Genomic DNA, 14,680 nt, shown 5'->3' with positions numbered 1-14,680 from the left:
TAACAAACACTATGCATGGATGATTGCTTGATTTTTTGGATTGTCTTTCTTTGTTGTACGGAACAGCAATTTCCTTTATAGCCACCATGTGGCTAAAGCGAGTGATGTCTTAGGCCAGACAGACAGTGGCAGATTTTCCTGCAAGCATGCCTGACCTGGTCAACTAGTGTCCACCTTGACCTTTGGTGAGGACATCTTGGCATTGTGCACAAGCGCACACAGTAGTGAAAGGAAGCACTAAGTGCTATTCCTCCTCCATTTGCACTTTTCCTTCTTCTTCTCTTCTACACTTTACTTTTTCTTACTTTTACATTTCATTACAAAAGGGAAACAAAAAGTTCAGCTCAGATAGCACACACGTAAGGCTTGTGCATCAGAGAATTTTTGAAGTTTTCCAGACCATAAACACATGCTAAATATGTCAAGAAATGTTGCAACATTTTTTGAACTAGTCTGAAAGATTGATGGAAGCCTTCTGTTATTTCGTGCACAATTTTAACTGCAAGTAAACAAATTACAACGTACAGTCTTAATGAAATGTTCACTGCAGGAAACTGATATACAGTAATCCTTAGAATGGTAGAATATTGCTTTCTTTAGTAAACATTCATTATTAAAGGTTGCATTACTCTGAAGAGTGGTACAATTCACTCTACCTACAAACTATAATAAAATATACTCTTTTTAAAACAATCAATAAGACTATACCAAGTTAAATTGCAATTTATTTACCACGTATAGAATTTTTTTGTCTAATTGGCCCCAAAGTCACAGTCATCAAAATTCTGAAACACCATATACATGCATTTTTTCCTACGGTCTCATTAGTGAGTGTTTTTTCTTTCAGGCAGGTACAATGACTTGTAGAAGTAGTGTAAGACCACGTGATCCCAGTTACTGTATATATGTGTGTGGATTTTTTAATCCCTGATTTGCTGTGGGAGATGGATACTAACTCTCCTTTGTGACTAACCACAACATTAATGGCACCCTCAATGCTATAACAAACACTTGTTAGGAAAAGCCAACAGCCTCTCTTAAATGAATGCAAGTAATGAATGACGGGAAAGAACGTCATCTGACTTGTTCCTGTCTGGTTGTCCTGAATGCCAGTTAGGCAGTGCTGCAAGATGGAGACCTCTAAGCTTTCTGGAGATGCCCAATCAAAGCCAATGTCTGTTGTCCGCATCTAACAGGAGCTACACATGGCTTCCCCAGTCAAGGTGTGAGATAATTGTATTCCGATATTGTTAAAGAATGTCCTCAGCGTTCTTTCTACTAAGCCAACTTTTATCTTCTTCATTTGGGATTTCCCCTTGAAATCTTTGTAGCTCATGATACAAAGGTGTAAGAGTTGTGAGCATGTGTGCCAATGTTAATTCTCTGTTTTGTTTTTTTTTTTTTGTTTTCCATTATCCATATGCATGCTGTGTTTCCTGATACTGCATGGACAAACACCAAAATCCCTCGCCTGCACCCCTCATCATCCACCAACTCCTGAATGGACCACCTCCGCCCCACTCCCTCCCTTCCTTGCCTTGTGTGTTGCCGTGACAGAATTTTGGGCGTACAGTGGAGGTAAATGTTCTGCCTCCCTTTGCTTTGTATAACTCACATTTGTTTGTCTTCCTCATGTTCCTTGTAGATGGCTTTGGGCCCCTCCGTTCGTGCTCCTACACCGCCGGTTAGTCCTTGTAGCTTGCAGTGTCTCTGTGTGCCACCACTATTGCCAGCCTTTGGCTTTGCCATGCTTTATGTGACACCACAGCCTGTGCTCTTACTGCCAACATTAAGTCCTTTATCGGTCACTTTTTCATTTTCTTAAGGCTGACTCCTGCTTATAATGGAGTATGATGAATGCATTCAGTGTTCTGCAGTTTGCAAAGTGTGGTCAGCCAGTCCTCCACCACAGTTTATTCTTGCATGTGTGTGTGTTTATGTACGTTATGTATCTGGGATACACTGGGAGGAGCAAAGGAAGAAAAACGAGCTGGAACAGCATAAAATGTTACTGCTTCTAATGCAGTTGAATCAGTGGTGAGAGTGGGATGAAGGAAGGCAACACCGAGAGAGCTAACTTCCTTACCTTTCATCTGTTCATGGCAGAGCAGCCTCTCAGGTGGATCCCAGAAAAAAAGATTTGCAGCAACATGTGGATTACATTCTCACGAGAGGGTTTCTGAATTAAGAAACAAAGAAAGCCAAATGAACAGCACTACTAGGGATGCCAGAACAAATGTGCCCTTGAGTTTTCTTTACATTTCACTCTGCAGGGCTTAGCCAGCTCTACTTGCAAACTCCAGGCTCACCTGGTTACGAGGGCTGGATCTTGGAAAACCTGACAGAAACTATTAGTGCTTCAGTAGCTCCAACATCCATTGCTGTTTTCTAAAGAGCCTACTGTTTTGTTTTTTCTTTTGCTCTTACGTTACACTGAGGTTACGGTGTATTTCCGTGTGCCCAATTATAGTAGCAGAGTAGTACTGCACGGCACCATATTCTAGGGACCTGCTTACTACATCTGTACAGTCAGGTTCTATGGTTTTAAGATAAATACTGTGAGAGTACAAAAGAGAAACCTGTCAGGATTTTTGACAGGTTCATTGATGAGTCTGGATTTTGTACTGTCTTGTTTCTTGTGTTTTTTTTTTTTTTTGTTTTGTTTTTTTGTTTTTTTTTTTAGTCAGCTCTTTTAACTTAAGAAGATCGTTCGTAGGGGACAGACAGGTCTGTGGATAATTCATCCAGGTACCTGAGGTATATGGTATGCTAGTAATTGAGGCCAAAGGCTTCAACTTAACTGCACTGGTCTGCACAGTGACGCCATTACGGGATTTAATCTTGCCTACTGAAAATGAACACCACCAAAAAGTGAGAACTGCACGTGCTGCTGCTATGCTGAAAGAAAAACCTCCAGTAACTAGTGACTTGTTTTGCATGCTTCTTGCAAGTAGGTTTTTCCTTTCAAACACCAGGGAACTGATGTTTCCTGTGGGCTGCCTATCCCATTATCCCACTCACTCACTACATAACCTCACAACCACAGAGTACAAGGTTCACTAGCAAAGGTAATGCAGAAGTCCTTCCTGCTGCCTTGGGGATGTTAGCCTTGCAAGCAGGAGAGCTCCTTCGGCACATTTTGGGCACTATATTGGATGAAAATGATTGTTTTATTTGGGGGTGAAAAATCAGTTCGGATACCACAGACCACCATGTCAAAACGGGGGGTGTAACTGCAATGCTCTTACCTTTGCTGGTATGTCAGATGTTTGAACAATACTCAGAGTAGCAAGAGAATCAAATCAGTGGCTCTTTGTCTCTGTCCACCGTTATTGCTGATTTTCATTCTGAACAGTTCCTTAACCTGGCGCTAGTCCTTGCTGTCACTGTCTTGTTCCAGTTTATGTTTAGGCTAATGCGTCTATTCACAGGTGAGTGAAGGCAAAGTTTTTTTATACCATTAACCCTGTAACTATTTAAAATTATTTATGAGTCAGAAAATTGCTTATAAATATTGTTTCATTTGGTTTATTATTTTTAATGACATAAACTATACTTTGAGATTAATTGTGAAATTGCAGATGACCTCTGTTTTTAAATAATCAGTGATTTTTTTTTTTTAACAATCGAATATCTACAAAAATTAACCCAAAATTAAAAAGGAGGATACTTCAGGAAAATTATGGAGTAGGTAGCAGCTGCTACATAAAAAACAAGAATAAGCTTATGAAAGGCAAATTATTAAATGAGTAAATCAGAGCTGAAATAATATCAACATTGAGTGAGCACAAGTAAATTGCAACAGCACTTGACTTAAAGCATAACTTGGATATTTTGGATTTCATATATGTATTTTTTTTAATGTTATGTCATATCGCATTGCAACACCCACCGCATGACAAATCAACTCAGGATCCCAGATTAGGACCCGAGTGCATCCATGCAATGCCACACTGAACAGTGAGAAGTTTTTAATGGTGGCTGGAGTGCCAATTCTGCCACCAACCCCCAAGATTTCCCTGCAGGTTGGAGGGCCTACATGCAGGGCTGGATGCAGATTAACGTCATACCCAGGACTGAGCAATTGCAGGTTAAGGGCCTTGGCTCGAGGGCCCAACGAAGTAGAGTCACTTTTGGCGTTTACAGGATTCGAACTGATAACATTACGATTACCAGTGCAACAAAAGTTACACGAAAATGCCACCTGAGGCAATCGCCTCATTGGCTTACCCCACACGCTGGCTCAGAGTGAACACAAAGCCAAATAGCCACTTAATTGAAACACGCAACGATTTTTACTTGCTGCTATATCTGTTAGAATTGCCAGTGTGCAGTTTCCTCCCTTATCCCAGAGTCCTATATGTGTAATTGTGGATACATGTGAAGTTTCCTTCATGACCCAGAACTATATATGTCACTTAGAAAATGAATGAGTACTTGGACTGAAATCTGTAGACATGCTCATTGCGATCAGAGAATAAATGTCAACTATTTTCCTTTATTACATGACTTTCTTTCCAACATGTGTTGATGTAAGCTGTATCGTCACAACTGTGGACCACTTTCATATAGTTTATGTTTTTTCATGTATTCCCTCTGTATTCCGTTTTTCTCATGTGTGCCTTCTGTAGTAAGTTGTCTGTTTGAAGTCACACATGAGTGCAGTACTGACTTTCACTCTGTACTACCGATACTGTCCAAAAGCTAGTACTCTTCTGTTTTTGGAATTTTGGTTTTTATTTGGTACAGAGGTATTGGTTCTTATGACATATCTAATGGGCAGTACTCTGAGCTTGGTGATACTAAATGTTAGCAATCAGAGGCACAACAGAGAGAAGAGAGGGTACTGATCTAAGCTCTCTAGCTTAGTACGCTTAATTAAATTTAAAAAAAATGTACAGTAATCCCTCGCTATATCGCGCTTCGCCTTTTGCGGCTTCACTCTATCGCGGATTTTATATGTAAGCATATTTAAATATATATCGCAGATTTTTTGCTGGTTCGCGGATTTCTGCGGACAATGGGTCTTTTAATTTCTGGTACATGCTTCCTCAGTTGGTTTGCCCAGTTGATTTCATACAAGGGACACTATTGGCAGATGGCTGAGAAGAAACCCAACTTACTTTTCTCTCTCTCTCTCTTGCGCTGACTTTCTCTGATCCTGACGTAGGGGGATTGAGCAGGGGGGCTGTTCGCACACCTAGACGATACGGACGCTCGTCTAAAAATGCTGAAAGATTATCTTCACGTTGCTACCTTCTGTGCAGCTGCTTCGTGAAGCGACATGTTGCACGGTGCTTCGCATACTTAAAAGCTCAAAGGTCACGTATTGATTTCTGACTGTTTGTTTTTCTCTCTCTCTCTCTCTCCCTGCTCCTGACGGAGGGGGTGTGAGCTGCCGCCTTCAACAGCTTTGTACCGGCGGTGCTTCGCATACTTAAAAGCCAAACAGCCCTATTGATTTGTTTGCTTTTCTCTCTATCTCTGTGACAGTCACTGCTCCTGACACGCACTCCTTTGAAGAGGAAGATATGTTTGCATTCTTTTAATTGTGAGACGGAACTGTCATCTCTGTCTTGTCATGGAGCACAGTTTAAACTTTTGAAAAAGAGACAAATGTTTGTTTGCAGTGTTTGAATAACGTTCCTGTCTCTCTACAACCTCCTGTGTTTCTGTGCAAATCTGTGACCCAAGCATGACAATATAAAAATAACCATATAAACATATGGTTTCTACTTCGCGGATTTTCTTATTTCGCGGGTGGCTCTGGAACACAACCCCCGCGATGGAGGAGGGATTACTGTACTTTAGATTGTTCTTACTATTAGCTGTCAGATACTTTTTTTCTGATTGTATAGTGTAAGGTATTCCGTGGCTATTAGAGTTTGTTTATTATGTCCAATACAACTACAGAGAGGAATGGAAATTTATTACAGCACACTAAGGTGACATAACTGGCTTAACAATTGCTTTACAGTATATTAAATCAACAGAATGACAGCAGGAACTGATCAAATTAATTTGAATAAATTGCATTCTTAATTAAGAAAAATGGCATTTGATTAGGGAATTCATTGGAATGAAACTCAGCAATGTGTTCTTACTTGCTCAGTCAACGGAGATCAGCTACGAATTGTAGTTGCAGCCCAACAGCATTTTGTATTTATTGAATTTCCTCTGAAGAAGTATTGCATTTTTTCACCACAGGTATCCCTAAAATTTGATTTCTGATTTGTCCTGTTGCTAGCTTCATGCATGGGCTGACTAAGCAGGATTCAGTTGTTCTGTCATCTCATGCTCTGTCATTAACAAGCAAATCTTTAATTTTAAAGCCAACAGAAAGTCCCCCGGTAGGAGAGTCAGGGGTAAGATGCCACCCCCCCTTGTCTTTACCCTTCGGTTTTTGTGTTTTATTTATTTGTTTTTTTTTTTTTTGGTATGGACCTGCTTTAACTGGTTTGGTTTGTTTTTACTCCTTCTTACCAGTTTTATATTACATGTTTTTTCCCCCAAAACACCCCTTTTCTTTCATGGAGAATGCAATGGGAAGTTCCGCATAATGGTAATATTTCCTAAAAAATTCCCATGCCAGACAGTGCATGCCCCTTGCATACATTCCAACTTGGCTCTGAGAAGCAAATGTCAGAATTGCGCATGCCAGTTTGTTTTCTTGATTAAAAAGCCATGCTTACGCAGATCAATGCAGTTAAGTATGGAAGCGCCTTCAGCATGTTTCCTCTCTTTCTTCCCATCTCTCGCCTTTACTTCCTGGTCAGTGCCAGTGCTTTAAAATAAGTTTCACCATCTGGTGGCTATATGATGAAGAATATATACAAGCAGTCCAATGAATTTAGAAACTGTTGTTCGTAGTTAGTAAATGCTTTGAGCAATCAATCAGCAGCGCACACAGCGTCTATCTGTCATATTGAAATTACAGTTGAAACACCCAGTGGACAGTATTTATCATGAATGTGGGGAACTGCAATTCTGTTAAAATCAGGAAGGCAGTGTGGCCCTCATTTGGTTGAGGGGTTGGAATTTTAAAGCATAACATTAATTGTTTAGTTCCAAAAATGGACTCCCAGAGTGAGTCACTTAACTTATGTGGGTTGCGTTGTGGAAATATGGAAAGGACTGTACTGAGCTTTTGTGGTTTGTATGTCATTTTGGATAAAAGTGGATGAAAAAAAATAGCGTAAATGTGAAAAATCAGAGCACAAGAAAGTAACCATGCCTTTTAACGTTTGGCGTGGAAAGCTTTGGCAGATGTAATCTGACCAGACTGATTATTCTCAAGACTAGACTCTAGTACCGTGTGACACTAATTGTGCCATATGAGGGTACTGAAGAAGGTTGGATAGATAAATATTATATTTTGCCTAGAATGTAATGTTGTCAGAATCATCATTGCTTGCTCATTTGGTGACAATAACGAATTAAAGGATATAATGTAGAGAGTGTACATATATTCAGTATACCAAGATTTATTGAAGATGTATTAATAATTATGATAACATTAGCATATACACTATATTATAGATTCATTTTCCTTTCTAGGAATCCATGTGAAAAATTCATAGTATGTTAAAACATGCAAAATATTCATAGTTTCTTTGTTAGAGAAAATTTTCTCAGCATAAATGATCGAGTCTAGTCTCTGAATTTAGACAGAACGCTCAGCCAATTTAATGAAGCAAAATATATAGGGGGAAAAGGCCTCTGCTCCAAGTGAAGCAAGTTAGGCCCCCAAGACTTATTGTTAAAGCATTACTGGCCCTCTTCTCACTGCCTGCCTGTGCGCTCTGCATGTGTTTCTTTCTCTGTCATTTGAATGACCCTCATTCTCTCCAGAACTCGGAGGACAGCTCCAGGATCTCCATCACGTTTTTCCGCTTGTTCCGTGTCATGCGGTTAGTCAAGTTGCTGAGCCGAGGGGAAGGCATCCGAACACTCCTGTGGACATTCATAAAGTCTTTTCAGGTAAGTCAGTATTTTCTATGTTTTGTTGTCATATTTATGTCTTGCTCAGCATTTTGTTTCCAGTTACCATTTGATATGAGGTCAATGACTGCACAGAAAGCCATCCCATCACTAACGGTTAACAGCCTGCCGTAAATAGTTTTGCACGACCTTGGCATGGTCTTAGACTATCACCTGTAAAAGGCCCAAACCTGAAAGTGACAAGAGTTTCAGGTAATGCATTTGGGAATTTCTTCTTAATTAAAAAAAAATATGTTAAAGGTTTCCATAAGCCGTATATTTAAAAGGTCCAGCGATGGACTGCCAACCTGTCTATTGGACTGTTCCTGCCATGCACCCTGTGCTAGCTGGGATAGGCACCAGCCCCATGCAACCCTGCTCAGGATAAATCAAGTTGTCAAATGACATGAATCTGTATTTAAAGGTATGTGGCAACAGAAATTATGACATTAGTGATCATAGTCTGCGTCTCCTGCTTCTGTTTTAAGATGTAAATGGAGGTGCCATATCAATTTTTATAACTTATTATACTTCAGAAATATATATATCATACTGACCTATAATATTTTATTTCTGATAAACTAAAAATCTTTACTTGAAACTTTTATCTTGAAACGTGTATACCATAATATGTTACAATAAATTTACATCCTTAATACATAGTTCTCTGTGCTTTTATACTTGGGACTGGTGGTTAAAATGCCTCGTTGCACATTTGAGTTTTCAGTACCTTAATGAAGTTCTGTTAATTCTCCAATACACTTAACTTTGCACTTGGCTTCATTCACCATCCGCTTTTCTTCAACTGTAACTGAATGACATATTGTCTATGGCAATACAGATCCTTTTACATGTGTAAAAGGAAAGCTAATAAATCAGTTTAGAAATCAGGGTTTCTAAAATGATGATGCGAGTTCTTAGCCAAATACGTGTGTGTCTTTCCTATTAGAGGATAGAGACCGAAGGCTGTTTCTTTCCCTTAAGACCCCCCATGTGTGCTTTTAGAAGCTGCACATTGCTTCTAGCATTGACTAAAACACGGTTACTGCAACGTCAAAGTAAAACAATAAAGTAAATGAATATGTTACAGAAAGAATCAATACTTTGTCATTTGTTTTCACCCAAACCCAACAAGCATTTCTAAATTCAAAAAGTAATAAATCTTAAAATCACCAGACAATCAAATTCTTTGTGCATAACCAACATATACCCACAGGAACTGTATTCAAACCATTGTAGAACTATAGAACATTAGAACAATTTAGATAAGAACTGGCCATTCAGCTCAACAAAGCTCACCAGTCCTATCCACTTAATTATTCCAAAAAAACATCAAATCTAGTTTAGAAAGTTCCTAAAGTCTTACTGCCTACCACACTACTTGGTAGCTTCTTCCAGGTGTCTGTGGTTCTCTGTACAAAGAAGAACTTCCTAATGTTTGTTTGCGTCCCCATGTTCTTGATGAACTCATTTTAAAGTAACAGTCTCAATCCACTGGACTAATTCCCTTCATAATTTTGAACACTTCAATCATGTCACCTCTTAATCTTCTTTAGCTTATACTGTATAGGCTCAGCTCTTTTAATCTTTATTCAAACTTCATCCTCTAGTCGCTCTTCTCTGGACTTTCTCTAGCTCTGATGTGTCCATTTTGTAGCCTCCAGACCAAAACTGCACACAGTACTCCAGATGAAACCTCACCAGTGCATTATAAAGGTTGAGCAGAACCTCCTATGACTTGTACTCCACATATCATGCTATAAAACTTAACATTCTGTTTGCTTTCTTAATGGCTTCTGAACACTATCTGGAAGTCGACAGCTTAGAGTCCACTTTGACTCCTAAATCCTTCTCATAAGGTGTGCTCTTGATTTTCAGACCTCCCATTATGTATTCAAACCTAACATTTTTTCTTCCTATTTGTAATACATGCTAAGCTTACTGGCCTATAGTTGCTTGGATCTGCCCAGTTGCCCTTTTTATATAACAGGATACTATTTGCAATTCTCCAGTCCTTCGATATCTCCCCAGTGCGCAGTGACTTCCTAAAAATATGCGTCAAGGGTTTATATTCTGTATGTATTTGCTAGCCTCCTTAAGAACTTGAGGGTAAATATTATCTAATCCTGGTGATTTGTTTGATTTCAGCCTATTTACCTCTTTGAGGGCTGAATATTCTTTCCAAAAAACATCATTTTCTGAAACACCATGGCTTTAGACAATATAAAACATCTGTTGCTGCATGCTGTGGCTGCCAGTTTGCCAAGATTGTGTGGCAGGCAGGCTGCCAGGCTGTGTTCACATGGCTGCATGGGGCGGCGGCAGCAGCAGTCACGGCCACAGTGGATTGCAATCTGGTTTCTACCTCTTTTCATTGTTAAGTGGCAGTCCTCCCAAGTGAACAGTGCCATAGGCTGTGTCAGCTACATGAACCTGTTCAGCACCACGATTAGCTGCAAAACCTCATATTCGTTTTCGATCGCTTGTATCAAAATCAGAGTCTGACAAGTCTTAGTCCATTTCAGAGAGAACAGGCAAAACTTTGTCCACGGAGTATTTTGCTTTATGCATTTGCTTTGATCTCTCGCCAGATGTCAGTGCCATTTTTGCCATTGTCTGTGCCCTGCAACCCACGGGAGCGCAGGAAATCTCGGTCAAAACCAATGAAGCTAACTTTCCTTCTACCAACGAGAGTCTAACTAAAACGTAACGGTTGGTTTTGTCACAGTTTACAGTTGATTACAGATTATCGTCAGCTCCTTCTTTTGACAAAAGTCAACATCAGCCCTGAAAGAGTTAATCTGAGCAGTACTTCTCCCTCTACAATTTCCAAATCCCTCAGTACCTCCTTAACAGTCCTGTTTACCTCTGGGAGGTTATCACCTCCTCACTTGTGAAGACCTCAGAAAAATGCAAGTTTAGAGTGTCCACTATTTCACTGTCTGTATCTTTTAATTTCCCTTTACAATTTCTGATGCACTTGACCTCCTCCTTGACTGTTCTTTTACTACTAAAATGCTGAAAGAATCTCTTAGGGTCGTCTTTCGCCTTATCTGCTATATTCCTCTCCAACTGTCTTTTAGCTTCCCCGATATCCTTCTTAATGGTTGCCCTCATGTTCTCATACACTCTACGATTCACTTTGCAGTCATTAGTCTTATATGCCTTATAAAGCAGTTTTTTCCTTTGAAGTCTCTTTTTTAACTCTTTATTAACCCACTGTGGAGTTTGTTTAAAGTTCCTATTAATTCCAAATTTAGGTATGTACCTGTCCTTCATTACATGTAAAACATTTTTAAACCTGTTCCACTGCTCCATGGCTGTTTCCACACTTAAAAGCTTATCCCAGTCTATCCTCAGACTTTGCCACATCTGCTCAAAAATTATCCTACCAAAGTTAAACTTAACAGTTTTAGTCTTTGCATCCACACTTTTACAAAAAACTGAGAAGTGTATTATATTATAGTCACTGTTATGGTTCAATCACCTCTACACCTCTAATACTCAGTTTTAACAGAACCACCACATCTGCATCTTCCTCTAAACTATGAAATGGCTGAAACAAACCAGAAATATACAGTAGTACTTCTTCATGATGGAAAGAACCTGTCAGTGCACAGGTAAAAACTTGAACAGAGAAGCTCAAAGACAGCATGTGTTGGCTTCTTCTACATAGTGGAGAGTTCAGTGCAATTCACTATTCTTTATTCCCCTGCAGGCTTTGCCATATGTTGCTCTGCTCATCGCCATGCTGTTTTTCATCTATGCTGTCATCGGGATGCAGGTAAATGGGGTTCATATAAATCATAACTGGTACATAATGTTGACTTTTGAAAAGTGTTGTTGCACATGGACTCTACAATCCAAGGCTGTTTATGTCCTGGTCTGCTTAGTAGCACCAGAAAAGGGTTTGGTCCTGCCAGACAAGTGCCATTCTAATGTTTTTGACAGTGCAATTCAAAAGACTATAGTTCAGCCAGCTGCCTTGGACATCGGTGAACGGATCAATAACTATTCTGTTTTCTCATTTACTTGATCAGATTTTTGGAAAAATTGCCATGATAGACAACACCCAAATCAACAGAAACAACAATTTCCAGACTTTTCCACAGGCTGTCCTACTGCTCTTCAGGTACTTGCTTGGTATTTCATGTGACTTTTCTCATTATATGTTCATGTCTTTATCTTAGTTTTGGAGAATATATGTATATTTATTTTAGCTGAACGCTAACCGCCAATTTCTGATTGTAAATGTTAAATGTTCATCAGTTTTAAATAAAATAAGCTTGAAAGTATTTTCAAAACCAAAACATACCGGAGGAAGAAAAACAGGAATACGAACCATCTGAAAACAACATACTAAGACAAAATAATGCATTGGTGTCCCACTAGGACTGGCACATTACAACCAAGATAAATAAATATATAAATAAAATGACAATTATGTAGCAGGGCTGCAAGTATACATTTTGTACTTTTTGGCTGTCAGGTGAGACCATTTCCTGGTCCTACCAACAAGTGGTCCCTCTTACCTTTTAATTCTGTAATCTAATAGGCCTGCCGGGCACCATTCTTTTATAGCCCTTCATTCTTGGAATCATTTTTGTTGTTAAAGGTAGTCACAGTTCCATTAGGCCGTAGTGTCCCATTCCCCCATCTAACTTGTTTTTAAAAAGGACAAACCCAAATTGTAGCTTGCAGGCTGTCCGATTTCTGATTGCAACAAGATTTCAATTATCCATTTAAGCAGTGTTTCTTAAACTTTTTTATCTCACAACCCAATTTTGCCATTTTTAGTGTCTTTGTGCCCTTCTGCTAGTCCATGACAACTGTCAGATGGAGGTAGGGTACACTTTGGAGAATTGTAGCAGAGCAATTTCATGAACCATTGCAAGACACTTTGCAAACTGCATGCAAACCTTTTCTATTGAATATAACAATAAGTCACAACCCTGCATGACCCAAAAGGCAGAAACCCGCGACCGTACCCATAGTTTATAAAAAAAACTCTTCATTTATGAATGCATATCCTGCTACCTCCAAGCCTGATAGAGATTTGCTGTGAAATCTACTGTAGATTTCTTTAATGTTATTGATGTTGACGCTGACATAATCTGTCAAAAGTAAAAGATTCCTCACACTGTAGGGTTTTTCACTCCTCCTAGCGTGTGATGTCTCCTCAGGCACCGGATTCTCTTAGTAGGCCTGGCTTGCTGCTTTCATGATTTCCACTGCCTTTCAGGTGTGCCACAGGCGAGGCGTGGCAGGAGATCATGCTGGCCTGCCTTCCAGGGAAACGCTGTGACCCCGAATCTGACTACAGTCCAGGAGAAGAGTACACATGTGGAAGTAACTTTGCCATTGTATATTTCATCACCTTCTACATGCTTTGTGCATTTCTGGTAAGCACACTTCAATATTTGTCAGAATTCCATGTGACGGAGTCATTTTGTTTAATTATTGTAGGTCTGGCTGGATTTGCTATTTTCTCTTTTCTCTTTGTCCGTTCTACTGTTTTGTGACTATTTATTAGAAAAAACATCAATTTTGACAAGAACTGACCTTTTAACTAAATAAAACTCACCAATCCTATTCACTTAATTTCTCAGAAATATTCTATCCATCTATTGCTTTCTATGTAAAGAAAAAAATCTAATGCTATTGAGGAAATTTGCCATTACCTAACATACTGTTGTCAATTGATTGATTTCTGAATTATTTGCTCTTTCTGTTTTATATTTTTCCTTACAATATTTTTTATGGGTGCCACCATGTTGTTTATAGTATAGGCCAGTGGTGTGTGATGTCAGCCCACCAACACTTTCAATATGATATAATAAGGAAAAGAAAAAACTGCACAGAAAAAAATAAAAAGGGCAAATCCAATGTAGGGAAAATAAAGCAGGGAAAGAAATAAGTTTATAACTAGTACAAGTTTCCCTAAAGGAAAAACAAATTACGATTTATTTGTTCCAGACGCTTATTTGTTCTAGACCTATTAAGATGCTTATCTCTAATGTTAAAAATAATTTGCACACACAAACAAATATTTCTATAACCCACTTGCCTTCCCAAACATACCTTCTTATATAATATGCTACCGTGGCTGTCCGTTTGTCTGTCCAGGAGTTTAAAAAACCTGTAGCTCACAAACCGTTTGACCGAGTGACCTGAAATTTGGTACACAGATACTACGTGACGTCTACTATCTGCTTCCGGGGTGATGATTGACCTTTCGAGGTTATTCCTCGTTTTATTTAATTGTAGAATAATCTCTCGGCAGCGGCCAGCAGGGCGGCTGTGCAGCGCATGCGTACAGGCGCTATTCTCATCCCTACCACCTTCGCCATCACTTCCCCTACTTCTTCATATCTTAAATCATTCTTGAAGCAGATTGAAGACTTTAGTGCCACCTTAGTGAAAAATTAAGAAAAACGTACTAAGTAATTGCAACACAAACACTGACTTAATCAGTTTTAACATGAAACAATGCGGACAAAAGAAGAGAAGAAGCAGGCTGCTATGGTGGAGAAAAGAAGAGTTGCTCAGGAAGCAGCAAGCGCATCAACCTCTGAGCAAACGAACGCTAAACATACAGAGAAAGAAGATGAAAACTGTGAATGCTCAAGTCAAGTGTATTCAGTGTGCCGTTACTAGTCTTTTTATAAATGCCATTGAGCTAGTAAGACCAACTGTGCAT

At 39.3% G+C, this 14,680-nt stretch overlaps 1 protein-coding gene across 1 annotated transcript in view; it reads left to right on the top strand.

The window, feature by feature from the left end:
• The window catches only part of cacna1db (calcium channel, voltage-dependent, L type, alpha 1D subunit, b), a 325,356-nt gene that overhangs the window by 234,946 nt on the left and 75,730 nt on the right, over positions 1 to 14,680 (top strand). The window contains exons 31-34 of the mRNA XM_051921058.1: positions 7,852 to 7,980; positions 11,699 to 11,764; positions 12,021 to 12,112; positions 13,223 to 13,382. Coding sequence (XP_051777018.1) covers positions 7,852 to 7,980; positions 11,699 to 11,764; positions 12,021 to 12,112; positions 13,223 to 13,382 — 447 coding nt within the window. The remainder of the gene's footprint in view (positions 1 to 7,851; positions 7,981 to 11,698; positions 11,765 to 12,020; positions 12,113 to 13,222; positions 13,383 to 14,680) is intronic.

Source organism: Erpetoichthys calabaricus, chromosome 18 (assembly GCF_900747795.2).
Source record: "Erpetoichthys calabaricus chromosome 18, fErpCal1.3, whole genome shotgun sequence".
Lineage (NCBI taxonomy): Eukaryota > Metazoa > Chordata > Cladistia > Polypteriformes > Polypteridae > Erpetoichthys > Erpetoichthys calabaricus.
This window is presented reverse-complemented; position numbering and strand designations above follow the sequence as displayed.